Genomic DNA, 17,459 nt, shown 5'->3' on the forward strand with positions numbered 1-17,459 from the left:
TGGATAGCATCTCCTGTCCTGGTAGTGATGCATAAATATTTAAATAAAGAAAGTGATAAATATAACGCTTATTGTATTTAAAGCTATTGTAAGAAAACGCGTTGGCAGTGGCGTAGCAAGGGGGGGCGGGTTGTTCCCTCCACCAGCGCTTTCACCTGCGACTGTCGCGCAGGGAATCACCAGTACCCAACTGCCCTACCCTGCCCCCTCTAAGATTCAGCCGCCTAGCTACACCACTGCAGGTGGACGTGTGATACCGCAAGCATGTGTGTGACTGTAAGTGTGTCTGCTGGCAGAGCGGACCAAAGTCTCCATTCAGACAGCTGTGCAGGGATTATCATGTTTCCTGCCACATCTAGCACATCAGCTACATTCATAAATTGCTGTGATCTGGTGGCCGTGCCCTTGGAATGACATTAATATGCCCCTCCCTCCGCGGCAGGCTCTTTCCCAGCTCGCAGCACACTCTATGGCGCTGGGCCTTTCATGTGGCACACACCCCCCACCTGCCCCTCTGGGAGAAGGTCAATACCCTCAGGGCTGTTTGGTGTCAAAGGAGCATGACAGGGCAAGCAGGCTGCCATTGTCTGTCCTCATGCTCCGAGTGGCTGCAGAGTGTGGGAACCAAAAGAGGCCCTGAGACCCAGAGCACTGCCAGCCGCTGTCAGTGTATAAATAAGAGAAGGCTAAGACAGGACAAACAGACAATAAAGAACAGCATGACATCCAACATATATGCAGTTTGCAGTGAATAATATGATATTTATTACCAATGTGGGGGTCAGTACGGTGGACTCACCACAAGGCTAAAGACGTTAAGGCATGGGTTAAGTGGGCTCTGCCCAGGGCCCCTGCCTTTCAGTGGCCCCTTCATACACAAAGCTCTGTTCCAGAGAGTCTTGCCCTGTAGACCTTGGATAATTCTTAAACAGATTGTTTTAACCGCATCGGTGCTGCGGCGATTTTTGCGCTGTGCGGCTGTTTTCCTTTTACCGCGATACATGACGAGCTCAGCTCGTCATCAGCACACGCCACCCGTGGCTGATGACGAGCTCAGCTCGTCATCAGCATCGAAAGGGTTAAATGCTGTTTTCCTTTAATGTATTTTTAATGTGGGTGATGAGTTAGTCTATTAAAGATATTTTGCAGAGAAATGTGTTAATGTTTCAAGTAACATCCATAAAAAAAATGTTTATTTTAGGTGACAACAGGACCTTGCATAGGAGAAATGGGAGGGTGGCATAGAGATTAGTTGCAGTAATGTTAGTGAGCTGCTGCTGTGTTATAATAGTGAAAACATACCACTATCCCTGTATATTAGATGCAAACACATTTAGAATTTGAACTTGTGCGACTGTGCACTGTCAGCGACCTGGCCAAAGAGGATATATAAGAGCTGAAATTGAATAATAAAGATGTTCCTGATGGGGCCTCCAAGAATGTATTTGGTCCAGGGCCACCTAAATCCTTAAGATGTCACCTTCCATGCACTCAGCAAAAAAAAAAAGGAGTTGCTGCAAATTTACCCATTGGAACAGTGCAAACTTTATGTGCTCTGCTGCCACCTTGTGGCCACCTGAAATTGACAGCTGTGTATATCTGGCTTTTTCCAGCTCATAGGGTGTTTTTTTTGTTTTCCAAAAATTGAAATTCTTTAACCTGAAGGTAAAGTGTGCCAACTCCGTGCACAGAGGACAGGACATAAGGAGTATGTGGTGTTTATAACATCGCTGAGAGATGTCTGTGTCACACTCTCTATGGAAATATCACACAAATGACACTGCCATTAGACCAGGACACTGAAGAAGGACAATCTTTGTTCAACAGCTCTCTTTTTTTGTCTAGTTTTAGTGACAATTTTGAATAAGGGATTTGGTCGTGAATTGTTTTAATGTGTTTTCAGGGAGTACATCTTTAAATATAGTTAATACAATGAGGTGTCCCATGTTTTTACTGACACTTACATGACACATTAGATCACCTTCAACAAACCCCCACCACCCAATCCACGTAATGTTTTTTTTTTTTTTACCAAGAAGCACATTTTAGAATCTAACATAAGTAACCAGAAAAGTTACATGCAGTTCAATCAGATTTTATTTTCGTATTTGGAAAACATTTCTGCAACTCCATAGCTCGGAAACTATTCCCAGTAAAGATCACAGCGACCCTTCCTTTAACAGCGGCAGCGGACCTTTCTTTAAAAAACCCTCATCCAAACAAAGGGGCATGGCCTCTATTAGCGTGAAAATGCTTTATGGGGCTCTTAAAAACTAGCATTTGCATTACAACAGGTCTCACATTTTATAAACTTTAACCTATTGGTATTGTAAATGACAATGCCTTATATTATTGTAGGTTTTTTTAAACACATAAATAAAAAAAAATTGTCATTTACAATGCCAATAGCTCAAAATCTCACAATTGCGAGACCTATTGCATTGTAAATGCTTGTTATTAACAGGGTCACCTGACTGGTGACTCCGAGGATGGATATGTGTGGGGTCGGTGAATGTAGTGCCTAGAGGGAGGCGATGCCTTTCGATGTTTCCAGCAGGCACTACATACCTCTCTGAACTCAAAAGATAAGACATGTCCCAACTAAGAAAAACAAAAATAAAACAATACTAGCTACCACTAAGTCCATCAGTCTATAGAATGAATAATCAGGACTGCAGCGGACACATGGACTAATAAAGCTACCTGCAACAGGTCAACGTTGCTGTTAAACTTGGCCCTTCTGCAGGGTCATTCCCAAATGTTTTGCCTTCACCCTCTGGTTTCCTGCACTGGTTTTTGCTGACTTTTAGGACACACATTACTATTGATAAGCTGTGCTAAGGTGATTGTGCTCTTTCCATAAAATTGTCTTTCACTAAATTGGAATATTAAAGTGACACTACCTGTGCTCGGGGCCTGCATATTAAATGCTACTAGTGGACCTGCAGCACTGATTGTGATAAACTCTTAAGTAGCCTTTTAAACAATGCCTAGGGTCTGCCATTGAAGCCGTTTTAAACTGCCATTTCAATTTGGCAAAATAAACCCTTTTCCAGGCCCAAACCTTCCTTTTTAGGTTGAGCCTGGGCAGGGCATGCGCTGCTCTGCGAGGCATACTGTATTAAAGTATGGAATTGAAGCCCCACCCACTCTCCACCCATTATTTCATTGGCTCGTGTCATTGTCCTTCGTAATTCCTTAGTAGGCTCGTTAGTCCCTCCTTAGTATCGCCTTGTCTTCATTTGTAACCTCCCATGAGGAGTGGCCCTTTTACTTCTGTTGTTACACAGTATGTCTTATTTAGTATGCATCAGAAAAACACCAAGATTGCCTGTTCCACACTTACTTTTTGGAGCCATCACAATTTCAACTTATTGGCCAAACACAACTTTTCCATTTGAACCGGTATTGTATTTATACCTCTTATTGTCAACTTTTTTTGGAAAGATTTTCATTAAAGAATTTGTGTATGAAAAGGAGAAAGAAAATCTACTAATCTATACAAATATAAAAACAATTATACAAATATTTACAACACAATATTAAATATTTGTATCATTGTATGTATATATTGTATTGTATTTAAACGAAAAAGTTGTGTTTGGCCAATAACTTGAAATTGTGATAGCTCCAAAAAGTAAGTGTGGTACAGGCAATCTTGGTGTTTTTCTGATTGTTATATGGCCCTGCCTAAACCCACATCCCTTAGGGCCTAACTCCTTAGTTTTTCAAATTATTTAGTATTTAAGCACTATTTTCTTTAATGAGTTTCTCCTACTGCAGGCATGATATGCTTTCCTGCAACAACAGCTGTTCTTTCGCTACTTCGCTACAGCTCCACCACTTCACCCCTCATTCCCCCTACCACCTCTCCCAGATCTGTTAATTGTTTTCTTTTAATTTCTCTTCCCCTACCCCCACTTGACCATGCTGTTTTAAAAAAAATTAACATTAGTAGATAGATTAAGAGAGTTAATGTTGAGCTGAAGGCGAGGCTCAAACACTGGTCCCTTGCTCCTGAGTCGGTAGCTCTGAAAGCTGAGCCATATCGTCTACCTTTGGGGACAGCACAATGTTATATATATATTTGCATGTTTTACACTTTAAAGGCATTCGTGCCCCTTTCCTTAAATGAGCGAGTCTATGGAAAGGGGCGTGGCTACCATTAACATGAAAGTGCCGCAAGGGGCGCTTTTACAAAAAAAGCATTTGTTTGTCAACTTGAAAAACAAATGGTTTTTTGTGTAAAAGTGCCCCATACACACTATCACTTTAGGGGTGCATCCGACATTAAAGTTAAAACACTGCATGGGTGTTTTTACAAACAAGCATTTGCAATGCAATAGGTGTTGCATTCCCGAAACTCTCGTAAATGGGAGACCTATTGCATTGCAAATCCTTGTTAATACAGGTAAGTCACCCCTAGGGTAGGACCTGGACAGCCCAGAGAGCAGGGTGCAGTGTATTTAAAAAGTTGGACTGGTACTTTTTGGATTTACATGTCCTGTTAGTGAAAATCTCTTAAATTAGTTTTTCACTACATGGCTCACCTCTTCCATAGGATAATATTGAAGTTACCTTATTACATTTATTAAGCTGTACCTTCCAAAGGGGAACAGGAAAACAAGGTAATGTTTGGTGTCTTTTAAATTGCAATGAAAAATCCCAGCTTATGGTGAAATCAGATTTTAAATTACAATTTTTAAAATTCCAATTGTAAAAAGAACAATTGATGGACAGAATGCTTAACAGTGTCATACATTCATTCCAGTACAGATATCTGGGCCTCAATCCACTGTTTTTCTGCTCCTCAGGCCACTCCAGTTTAGACCCAGCCATATGCAAATCGGTCTTGACCCTGTTCCCCATGAGAACCGTCCACCCCAAACTGCCAGGTCAGGCATATATCTGGGTCCAAACTGGGGTGGCGGGGTGAGCAAAAGAACGATGGATTAAACACAAACTTTGTGACTGAGGGTAAATGTTTGCATTGTTCAGCATTCTGTCCATAATTTGTTCCTTTTGCCCTTCTAGAAAGTTGGCGTTTTCCTGCCTTAGCCATTTAGTGCCTACAGCCTGGTTACATGTCTCAGTGTAGCTGACAATTGGGCTTTGTGTATTTCTCTTAGACAGCCACAAACAATAGAGGAATTAGCTGTGCCTGGATGGGCCATTACTGGCACGATGGTAGAGCGTAGCTGGGCTTAGCCCTACTTACACTTGTATAGGCTGTGTCCTGCCTACACACAAAGGGCTGTATACCCTCTGTAGTTAGTCTGGAGCCAGGACACATGTGCACTTCAAAGGGATACATCTAGATGCTTCACCCACTTCAAAAGGTATGGTATAAATATTGGACCTCAAACACTAACTCTTCGGTACACTTCTGGGCCTGTGGAGTCTCTGTCAGGAAAAAGGACTGCTGTGCTGCCGAAAGGACTGCCCTTCTGCTGGACAGCTACCCTGTTGGACTACTGCCTTGCTGGTCTGCTGTCTTGCTTGGTTGCTGCCTTGCTGTCCCCCTGCCTGAGACAGAGGGATTGGACCGGCACCTGAACCTAGGACTCCCAGAGTGTCTGCAAGGGCTAATTTGCTGGCCTCCTGTTTAGAGCCACGAGGACAATAAAAGCTCCCAACCACCTGTTTCAGCATCCAGTTTTGGCAGAAGCAAGCCCTTGACCCCCAAGTGGTCCTACTCACTGGAGCTGAATTGAGAGTTTTGAGCTCTTGTCGTTCGCACTGCCCACCTATGCAAAGTTTTGTCAACTCAATTCTTTGCGCTACAGCATTGACCGCTAGTGGGTACTGATAATGCGAAGCTCTGACCAAACAGCATGCACTGACAACAGGATCTTCATGCTACAGTGAGGACCATCAATGACCATTTTGTTGCGAGCTGGGGTTTTACAACATACAGTCGACGTACTTTTGGGTGGTATTCAAGAATAGAGAACCACCTTCCTCAGGACTACACAATTTCAATCATAAATTCTGCGGAGACAATATGGGTAGTCAGTCTAATTTTTATGTATTTGTCGCATGTGCTGTAAATAAATAAGGCATCTCCCCACGTTCTTTTATATAGCAAAGAAAAGCAGGGGCTTTAGATACCCTTTCTTGTATAGGAATTGAATTGATGCCTGTAGTTGGCCACTTCCATCAAGAGTGGCATGACTGCAACATGTTGATCTACCGTCCACTGGGAAAATAATGCCTCTTCTGGAGTACTCAAATCTTTTTATTTCCACGTTATGGAGGTAGTCGCACGCCAACCTCTGCGTGCTCTTGTGAAACACACAAAGCTTGCACAAATTGCACATGGGCCTTGATTGTTCCAGCAAATCCTGTGACATAAAGGTACTCTTACGGTACGGGGGCCTTGTTTTTATTCTTATAACTAGCTTTAAAAAATGTTAGGAACCGCTGACTGTTGCTGCAATCTTATAAAAAAATGGTGTACTGTCCTGTGTGGACTTCACTGTTGTGCGTGGGGAATCGATAGTTCACGGCAGCCATTTCATTATGCTACTATTTACAGCGGTTAGCTCATCATTGCGCCCAGCATGCCTATTTAGATGTGTTCTTGGAGCAGACAAGACCATTACTCTTACGGTAGCTTGGGGCCTTGTTTTTACTCTTTTAACTAGTTTTACAAATTGTTTTTAAACCGCTGACTGTTGTGGCAATATCTTTTTTTAAAGCATTGTACTGTCTTGTGGCAACTTCTCTGTTGTGTGCAAGGAATCAATAGTTCACAACAGCTTTTTCATTTTGCCACCATTTAGGGCAGTTAACGCTCCAATTTTTATATGCTTCATCATCAGGCCCAGCCTGCCAATTTAGTCGCAGCCATGGTGCGGACAAGCCAAAGGAAAGCTCATCTGCGCCCGAACTGGAACAGGGGACAGGAAGGCTAGTCAATTGCACCCAGGCAGGATTTCCTACTCAATAACAACAAAACGATAGGGTAGGACCCAGGGGAATGTTTAAAGACCAAACTCTGGGAACAGCCCCCAAAGATACAGAACAACACAAGAGTATCAGAGGGTCTACGAAAGAAAAGAGGATTTGTAGTGTGCGAAACTCAAACAGACAACAAAAGGCCCCTATACTAACCTATAGAAACGGTATTCAATGACATCCTAGTAGATGGTCAGAGATAACCATCAGTCACCACTCGGAACCGCCCTTCATCATCTGGGAGTCTTCCAAAACCATCCACATAGATGTATTCCTTTCAAGCAGAAAGAGACCAAGATGTGGGATAGATCTCTTCTACTGAAAGAGCAGTGGTATGGTATACCACTTCTCAAGGCCAATAAGTGGTGGAGTGTGGTGTGACTGGGGGAGTGCAGTGCAAGGAAAATAATGTGCAAAAAATATAGAAAAAGTGTATAAAATTGGATGAGGGAGTATAGAACAGGATTTATTCAGGTGATACTCACTCCGCCAATATTAAAAATCTTATGTTCAGACAGTTTAAGAAATGCGCTGTCTAGAGGTGGAACCAGGCCTTTTGTTGTCTGTTTGAGTTTCGCACACTACAAATCCTCTTTTCTTTCGTAGACCCTCTGGTACTCTTGTGTTGTTCAGGATTTCCTACTCAACATCACAGCTCCTTGCTCTTCACCCCAATACTCAGGGTCCTGATTTTAATCCTGGATCCCAGATATGGTTTGCTACAAATATTCTTTCTATGACTTGGTATTTCACCACAAATCCATATCACAGGTTTTTCTTCTCATTCTATTAATGTTGACCCGCAATTATGTAACTTTGCTCACTTTACATTCTTTAGTATTAATTGCCGCTCACTAGGGAAAAACCAACCTGAATTGTTCAACATTTTATTTGATCATGCTTCAGATGAGATATTTCTGACTGAAACTTGGTTGAACAAAGCTTTAATTCCAGACATTGTCGCCACTCTACCCCCTGATTACTGCATACTTAGTGTAGACTGTGCTCATTAGTGAGGGGGGGGTGGGGGGGGGGGAGTGGGCATTGCGCTTATTTTCAAATCACAATATATTGTTAAAATAGATAAGCTTTCTATTTCATACTGTGATGTGTTACTGTTTCTCTTGACTCTTTCTAGTAACTTTAGGCTCCCAGGTGCCTCAATATGCCCCAGCGGGGGCTGGCGAGCAATGGGAACCCCAAGTAAACAGAGGCTTTGTCTCCCTTTATTGTGAAGAATGCTAGCTTCACAATTCTTTGAGACTTTAATATCCATCTGAATAATAAGTCCTGAAATATTGCTATCTCGCTTATTGAGGAATTCATGGCGCTGAATTTTCAGTTGGCCAATAATGATTCCACCCATGAGGCTAGCCATCTGCTCAACCCCATTGTCTTTAATGAGAACTTGTGTACTGGTCAGGATCTACCCGTAGACTGGTCCCGCCATTATGCAGTTCCTGTCTCTCTTGTTATCCCAGGGGTGCCTCAGTTAAGGGCTATCAATTACATATCCTGAGGTATGAATTGGTCTAAGTTTAATGTTGCATTTTTTATTCTGATTTTAGAAACCAACTGCCCGAGCTTGTCAAACTCAGTGGGTTCTGATGTCTCCATCATTGATGGGTGAATTAGATCTGGATTGGACTCGTTAATCACAGTTAGGGAAAGATAGTACAAGAGAACCCGTTCTGCCGCTCCCTGGTTTAATGATTCATTGCATAAAAATTAAGAGATCTGCAAGTCTCCAGAGAGAATATGGTGGAAATCTTACAGTACAGAGGCTATCGCAAATTGCAAGCAGGCTTTAAAAGACTATCATAAAAGCTGCTACACAACCATAACCACCTTTTTTTCTGATAAAATCTATGCAGCTCAAAACTGAGCAAAAGCATTGTTTCAAACTGTGAAATCACTCTCAGATCCTGCAACTATAGCTGCGGTCGTCTCTCTCACTTAGTTTCAGTGTGATGAGTTAGCCACTTTTCTTTCAAATAACGTTTCTGACATTCAAGCCACTTTCCTCCCGACTCCAGATTACTTCTCTGTAGATTTGAACGCCTCTCTCTCTCCTCCTTGATGGAACTTAAATCTTTACAGTATCAGCCCATCAGGGCCTGCTCACTCAGTGCTTCCCAGACTCAGGATACCACGACTTTTAAATGCCTCCTTTCCTCTGTTCAGTCAAGCTCCCCTCTCGACCCTTGCCGTCCTGCAGTGTTCGGCAAGTTTGATCCAATGGCTTTGCCTTTGCTTAAAAATCCCAATCTGGACCCTCTTGCCTACTTTGTCTAAAGCCCTTAAAAAGTATGTGAATAAGCAAAAAATACTATTTACAGAACACACGGTCTGCTTCCCCTTCTCAATCAGGCTTTAGAGCTCGCCATTCTACAGAGTCTGCCCTATTGGCCATTAAAGACCATTTGCAACAATTGGTTAATGGTGGCACCACTGCACTGATTTGCTTAGATCTCATTGCAGCATCACACAGTGAACCACAACATTCTACTACAAAGCCTATAGGCCATTGGGGTTCAGGACTTGGCCCTGGCTTGGTTGAGCTCCTTCCTTTGGGATCGGGGTTTCCAAGTACATCCCCATCAGCACTGATCCAAGTTTCACCCTTTACCGTCCGGGGTTTCTCAGGACTCCACCCTCAGCCCTCTCGTTTTAATCTGCAAATAAGGCCACTAGCAGACTTGGTGGGAAAACCCAGCCTCACTCTTCTATCCTATGCCGATGATACCCAGATCATTGTCTCCCTGTCTTCTCAGGAGAATAGGAGCTCAGTGACCCTGAACAGTTGTCCTACTCATGTATGCTCCTGGATGAACTCCAACTTTCTGAAGTTGAATGGAGACAAAGCTAAGGTGCTGGTGCTGGGAAATCTTCCTCATCTGTGGCCTGAGGTGAAGGGTAGCTTACCTGTCCCGGTCTCTACTGAGAACTACTTTAAAAATCTCAGTGTTTGGCTGGACTGGAGTCTTTCTATGAATCATCAGATGTCTAAAGTGGCTGTCACTTGTTTCTGCATTTTGAGAGGGCTTAAAAAGATCTTAGGGAGTCTTCCATATAGTGCCCAACCAACTGTCATTCAGGCCTTCGAGATTGCAAGGCTTGATTACGGAAATATATCGTAACTTGGAGTAACGAAGAATAGGCTTAGACAACTTCAAAAAGTGCAGAACGCAGCAGCAAGACTTCTACTGCATCCCTCAAAGTTCTATTCCATTGCCTGCCTGCTTCGTGAATTGCACTGGCTCCCTGTTGAAAGTCACATACAATTTAAAGCACTGTGTTATGTGCATAATATCTTTCGAATTCTGGTCTCTATCGAAGACCTTTGGTGCTGCCATATACTCCTAGCCGTTCTCTAAGCTCTAGCAACTCGGACCTTGCCGTCCTAGTTAGGAGAGCCAGAAGGAAGGTCAAGCATATTTTTTTCTTAGGCCCAATGTCATGAAATTCTCTTCTGGCTGAGCTGAGATCATGTCGCTTGTTCTCTGCTTTCCGCAGAAAACTCAAAAGCCGGCTCTTTTAAATCCTGCATCTTATGCAGTTCACTTCTCTGTTCCTCTGGTACCTTATTGCAGCATGTCTCTGGGAAACCCTTGGTTGGTTAGCCATGCGATGTGCAATCATGCACTGTATCAATCTGAATAATAATAATAACGTTCTTTGCGTTGGCGAAACAGGTCATAAGGTAAATCACACATTGTTTACCTGGTAATACAACTGAAACTGCTCGTTAACTTTTAGTGCTTCTTGGCTGCAATTTGGAACTTATAAATCATTGGCTGTCAACTTCTACCCGGAAATGTCCCTTCAACATTCTCTAATACAGTAATACAGAAATATTCAGGCATCCTTGGAAACAGTGAGGCCTGTGGAGGTCACAGACATTCTTGTTCACACTGGCCACATGTCTTACATACATCTGGGGTTTTTCCACAATTAAATTTGTCTTGAATATTATTCTGATGGTCTTGTTACTTAGGCATACCATTGGAGAATGCTAACTTCTTGCTTTTTGGCTGTCGAAGCACTTTTATGTGTAATCCCCCACGCCACCCCGATTGGTTTCCCAATCTTAGCCTCTGGGATCCATTTTATAACCGTCCTATGTGCGTGCAACAGACACAGTTACTCACCCATGGCCCATTGCACCATTAGCGGGCTTCACTATGAAGGTTTTTTGCCTTCGCTTCTTCCGCAACTCTTTTGCATAGTTTTGGAATTGGGTATGTTCCGCTGGAAATATCCATGTTCGTGGAATAAATCCATATTCCTGAGGCTGAGATTTGATCATTCTACAAGAAAGGCAAACAAGAATTTAGAGCAAAGTCCCCATTGAGGCACGCAGATGTCTTTGCAGGATAGAAAAGCCAAATGACAAGACAGTTCTGAAAACAAAATAACATTGTTACAAAATGTGCAGCACAATAGAATCTCTTATCATGGGGTGCTGTGTCCGTACAATGAGCCATTGAATCAGCAAGAACAGTGCAACAACAAACATAACGCTTTAGATGACATCCCGTTTGAAGCCTTCATTAAAACCACAAAAGTGACTTACTTTACCAGTATGAATAACATAGTCCTGTGCAACTGAATTATTTTAGTTAAATCAGAATTACTGAAATATATTTTTGACCTGTTAAATCTTGTGCAAATGTAGTATTAATGCACTGTAAACAACCGTTCCATTTCCACATCTGAAAAGTGTATGTTAGCCGACCTTCCAGAAGTCGATCTGACAAGGGGGGGGGGGGGGGGGGGGGCAGGCAGGGGGCCTGGGGGTAGCACTTCAAGGTCCCCTAACCAATTAGGGGGCCCGCATTCTGCCGAAGGGCAATGAATATCTAGGCGATATAGAAGATTCAGGGGTCCCTCTTCACCTTTTGTGTGGAGGGGAGTGGGGGAAGTAATTTGGCTTTACGCCGCAGATACTGACATACTGCAAACTCTGGATTGCTATGCATCATAGGAGACAACACATCGTGTACACCGAGCAGAAATTCACATGTCTAGTCACATGCAGAGCAGGTGCTTTACCAAGAATCCCACAATTGTAAGTACTGTGGGGAGGCCAGGCTTTGAAGCGGAGTACGCAGGTTACAACGTCAGCAGTTCAGCCACTAAACGCATTAGGACGCGTACCAGCAACTTGCCCACAAACATTCGATGGTTTTGAATCACTCATTAGTTGCAACCCCACCTTACACAATGGCCTTTTTTCCCGCTTATGTGTAGCTCTGGCTACCAAGCTAAGGGGCCTGCTTTATCCACCTGCACCCTGCACTCCTCCGTGTATGCATCTTCTTGGCACCCTCTTAGCTTTATGTGAGAACACAGCAGAAGGTGAGCCCCTTACCTTCTGTTCAGGGCAGCTCACACCCATGCCCTATGCCCCATCACCATCATTTCGGCTGCTCCCTTGCACGTTCTGCAATGCAAAGTTACCCGTCCTTGTGTGACTAGACTCGTGCTTCACAGATCCACACAGATACATGTACAGGAAGCCTGCTGGGCACTGCACATGCAGCTCTGCTCACGGGTTAAATTCATGCCTCAACAATGACATGATCAGCACAAGAGCAAGTAACACTGACAGGAGCTTGGCTGAGAAATAAGGCAGCGGGCTTTCTGCAGTAAGTGCCAGGAGGCATTTGTCAAGGATTTCTCTGGATTATATTTTGGAAGGCCAATTTGTCTGACTGGAAATGGCAGTGGAAGCTCGCGGGTAAATGCAGGGCAGCTGACTGTAAGGTTTGTGGCAATGACAGAGCAAAAAATGGGTGGCAACCCAATATTTAATGTATCAGTGGAATTTATGAGCTGCTAAGTAACTTGAAAAGTCATTCGTTTGTATTATTTTGCTTAAAGAATTAGGACACGTATGACAGTTTCTCCATGCTGACCACAAACAATCCTCTGTATGAAAAACTGCAGCAGACTAGAACGTTTGTATTCAGCAAGCAGTGGCCAGTCACAATTGGGAAGTTATGTTATTTTATCTAGCATTTGTCTAGTGCACAAAGCCGCTGGTGTGGATTTGTAGCGCTGTAGCCTCATTTGGGATCAGTGACTAGCCACATGTTTTACGAGTGGATGCAGAGGTGTGCGGTATAGAGTCCTCTTTGGGAACAGAGATATGCCATAAATGAGCTTCCAAGATGTACTCAAATAAAGTGGAAGTTGACTTAACACACTTAACTCTGCACTCCATTGCAGAACGCATGGAAAGTCTGCTAGGTTGACGGTTTACTAAATTGTCAATGTATGGTTATGTTTGCGAGCTAATATCACAGTTAAATGGTTAAAGACAAGTCAACATCAAAGACACCAGCATATAATAAAAGACACAACAAGTGAACAATTGGGTTATAATTTAATAAGGATTTGGGGGCAGATGCATCAAGCGTTTTTTTGTAGCAAACGCTGCGAATCGCAAAATAGCAGCGTTTGCGCCCAAAAAAAACGGGAAATGCGATGTATGAAAAAAATCGCATCGCAAAAATAAGGAATCTCAAAAAGCGATTCCTTAAATGGTATGTAAGAAACAAGAAAGTTTTGCGAATTCACGCTAAGAAATCGCAAATTACCACCAACTTGCAGTCGGTGGTAATTTGCGAATTCTTTTACAAATGCACTTTTTGCAATTCATAAAGGTGCCATGTGGCGCACATACATGCCCTTAGGGCATGTATGTGCACCATATGTGCACACAGGGTCCTTAAGACACCCTTGAAATTATTTTCAATTTGCGATTAGCAAATTGCGAATCGCAAATTGAGAATAATTTCCCATTCCTTCCTATGGGCCTCCTGGCCCATAGAAATGAATGGGAAATTATTCCTTAATTGCTAATCGCAATTAAAGAATTTTAAGAAATCGCTAAAAAATTGCTAATTTCTAAATACATACCATTTTGCAATTCTCAAATAGCGATTCCTTAAAAATCGTTATTTGAGATTCGCAAAAGGGTATCTTGATACATCTGGCCCTTGGACAGGTGATTGCTTTATGCAAAGTGACACCAAGGGACGTAAACATTGCGTTGACTGACCATTATAAAAGACTGTGTGCACAACGCAGAATTGCATTGTGCCACACTAGTACCTGTGCAACCCATAGTAAACAATCCCTTAGTGTGAATCAAAGAAACGGCCAAAATTACAAAGGTGGCAGAACTAAGTGATATCAAGAGAACAATCCGTAGGTAGGTACATAATATGGCACAGTCTCAATACAGTACCAGGGATCAGCATCACAGACATAAAAAACAGAGCAGACAAGGATGGGTGGATTAGTGGCGCACTTAATTCAAAAAGATTGATAGACAGGGCAGGTACTCTTAACATATAATGCATAGGATTGAGTGGGACGATTGACAAATCGGGTGCAGCGGCACAGACCAAGATAAAGATGTTGTACATTCAATGCCCATAAGGAAAAGCTTAGTTCTCAGTCAGTTATTAAAGTATTGTTACACCTCCCTCTGTCCCTGTACCTACATCAGAATATGGATGTACAGCATAAAGAATGGAATAATGCTGTTGTTCCACTTCCTGGTCACAATGGGCCAAATGCAGTATTGCTGACTAGTCAGAGGCTGACTGAGTTGCTTAGCCTACACTACCATGTCAAAGACACATTCAAGCACCTTTACTGCACAGTAGGTGAGAGATTTTAAATGCTTAAAGAGTCCATGATTAAACCTGATACAAGGAATGCTAAGAATTACTCAAGTCCTAATGACCCAATTGCAATAACACTGAAGCTTTCGCCTCCAGGGACCCCATCTCCTGGGGCCCTGCCAGTAAATATAAAGGGGAAGTGGGGCTGTGCAGCATCCTCCCCAGGCGGATTTTGGTACCGAGTACCCCATCTCCTGGAGTCCGGACTTATTGAAAGTGGGAGGGGGGCTAAGGCCCCCCTCCTGGAGCCAATAATGGTCCTTGGGACCCAATCGCCCAGGGCCAGCGCCTACATGTCCTGGGGTGCTCACCCCAGAGACATATCAGTTTCCCTGCCCACACTGGCATAGGCAAGGAAACCTGTGTTTGCTCTCTCTTGGTGGGAGTAATTTCAAAGCACCACCAAGCGAGAGCAAACATGAAGTCTGCTCCCAGATGGCGGGAACTTTAAAAATGCTCTCACTAGCTGGGAGCGCACTTCAGATCTTTGTTCCTGCCCGTAGTGATGCCAGTAGGGAAAAGATCTAAATATTGCTCACACATGCATGAAGCAGCATTTTGTAGCTGTTCCCTGTGAGCAGGAGCATAGCCAGCTCCTGCTGGATGAGGGGAGCCAGCAGGGGCTATGGGGCCCCCCTCGTGGACCCCAAAAAGAATATAGTGTGTGCCCAGGGTGGGGACTAGGGCAGCCACGGTGTGTTGCCCAGGCCTGGAGGATGAGGTCCCCGGGCCAATATCGACCGGGGGAGAGGGGGCTGCATGGCCCCTCACCCTTATTATCTTGAGCTGGGCCCCAGAGAATGGGGTCGCCGGGGCCGAAATACACCCTTGAGGGGGCACATGTGTCCAATCCCACATTTTAATAAGGCCCCAGGAGGTGGGGTCCCCAGGGCCGAAATTGATCTGGGGAGGGAGGCTCTGTGCCACCTTCCCACATAAATATATTAGTGAGCCTTGATGGATGGGGTCTCCAGGACCAAATCAGCCCAGGGACAGGGATAAGTGCTCCCCCTCTCCCACAAAAGATGCTAGGCCCTGGGAGATTGAGCCCCTGGTGCCAAAATCAGCCCGGTAAGCTGAGCTGCATGCCCCTCCCCCTTTAGAATAAAGCCAGGCCCCTGGGATTTGGTCTCTGAGGCTGAAATTGGACGAGAGAGTGGGTCTGATTGTCCCTCTCCCCATAATTAAAATTGCGAGTTCTGGGGTCATAATCAGCCTCAGGACAATGGCTGTGCCCACCCCTTAAAAAAAGCACCATCCCCCAGGGCCAAAGCAGACTTGGGAGGGGGCCAACAGGTTGACTGCCTTTGGGAGGTTAACTGAAGAGACTGGCCGAAGCCAGGTCTTGTGGCCAACCCCCCACTTTGCACTGCCAATGGCCGTGCACGGTCCATTGTTGGCTGCATGCGGGGGATTGGACACAGGCCCTTGAAGGACTGGGTTACTTAAGACCCAGCGGTGCCAGGGGACAACACCTGAAACCTTCGTGGGTAACCTGTTCCGGCGTACAAATGACAGAGACACGGGACACTTCCTTCGGCGTCAAAGATTCAAGGTTTATTTACTGCAGGGAACACAGAAGTCACGTGAAGTACACAGCCGGTATGTTCGCGGGATCTGATTCAATTTGCTACTGTGGATCGCTCCTTTTTATACAGTTTTCTCTCATAGGTTTGCATGGTACACAAAGGTTTACAACTTGGTTCCCATAATTATCCCCGAGAGGGGTCACTTTGATGTATTCAAGGTCCGGAACATAAGTACAGAAACATTCGGTGGTTCCCAACTGTAAAAACCCATCTTCCCACCATTAGTACATTCCAATCGGCAGTAAACAGATCGAAGAAGGAACAAGGACAGGTGCAGAGGAAGGCAGAAACAGTGGGGAGATCGGAAAGGGTGTAAAAGGGGTGGTATCGGGAAACACGAGCTACAGGCATCAAAGGAACGTGCCTAATGAGATGCACAGCTGAGACAATAGATCGGCACAGAAAGATGTGCCTCGAGCGGGGCCATCTGCCTTACAGTATCATCCCCCTCATCATAAAGACTCTGTCAAAGGAAACGTGTCTTCCGTAAGAGTCTTGGGAATCCCAGGGTCGCGAAGCGGACAGCGTCCGTTCGCTGGCTACTTGAGGGCAAGAGACAAAATGGATGCCACATCTAAGATGGAACCCGTGGGCTCGGAATAAGAAACCCACGAAACAAACGAACGGTTTAGGTTAACACAGCGAAACTGCGTACACCCACTAAACTCGTCATTTGCGGTTCATAGATACCAGACTCGACCATATTCGTGCGAGTCGAAAACACCACTTACAATCGTCACGGAACCTCAGACGCTCCTTTTGCCCTCATGTAGGCAAGCACTAATCAGAATCATATTCGATATTCATCAGACCATCTAGATGTTGCTGCAACATAATTCTGTCCAACTGAGCTCCTTTGGTAACAGGCGGCTGTCTTATACACGTCGTAGCACAGAGGCCACATAAGGCAGGACCACACTGCACACAAAGGCAACACGTGAACAGAAACGCTACCGCAACTCCGATGATCATCAGAATCTTCCAACCCCAAGTCGACATCAGGCCCCAAAACCACCCAAGCAGCGTCCAATCCCCTACGTCCACGTGTATGGACTCAGAGATTTTATGCAACTTTGAGATGGCTTGATAGACAGTCGGAGCGTTATCTGGAATGAAAATGCAGCAGCTCGAATGGATGACCTTACATACTCCACCTCGATCTGCTAAGACCACGTCTAAAACCATACGGTTTTGTAACGTCATAAGCCTA

The 17,459-nt window shown here is 44.3% G+C and overlaps 1 protein-coding gene across 1 annotated transcript in view; it reads right to left on the reverse strand.

Moving 5' to 3' along the window:
• Positions 1-17,459, reverse strand: part of TTLL7 (tubulin tyrosine ligase like 7) — a 1,104,754-nt gene that overhangs the window by 649,682 nt on the left and 437,613 nt on the right. Inside the window, exon 8 of the mRNA XM_086936338.1 lies at positions 11,112-11,270. Coding sequence (XP_086792464.1) covers positions 11,112-11,270 — 159 coding nt within the window. The remainder of the gene's footprint in view (positions 1-11,111; positions 11,271-17,459) is intronic.

The sequence above is a fragment of the Lissotriton vulgaris genome, chromosome 1_1, assembly GCF_964263255.1.
Source record: "Lissotriton vulgaris chromosome 1_1, aLisVul1.2, whole genome shotgun sequence".
Lineage (NCBI taxonomy): Eukaryota > Metazoa > Chordata > Amphibia > Caudata > Salamandridae > Lissotriton > Lissotriton vulgaris.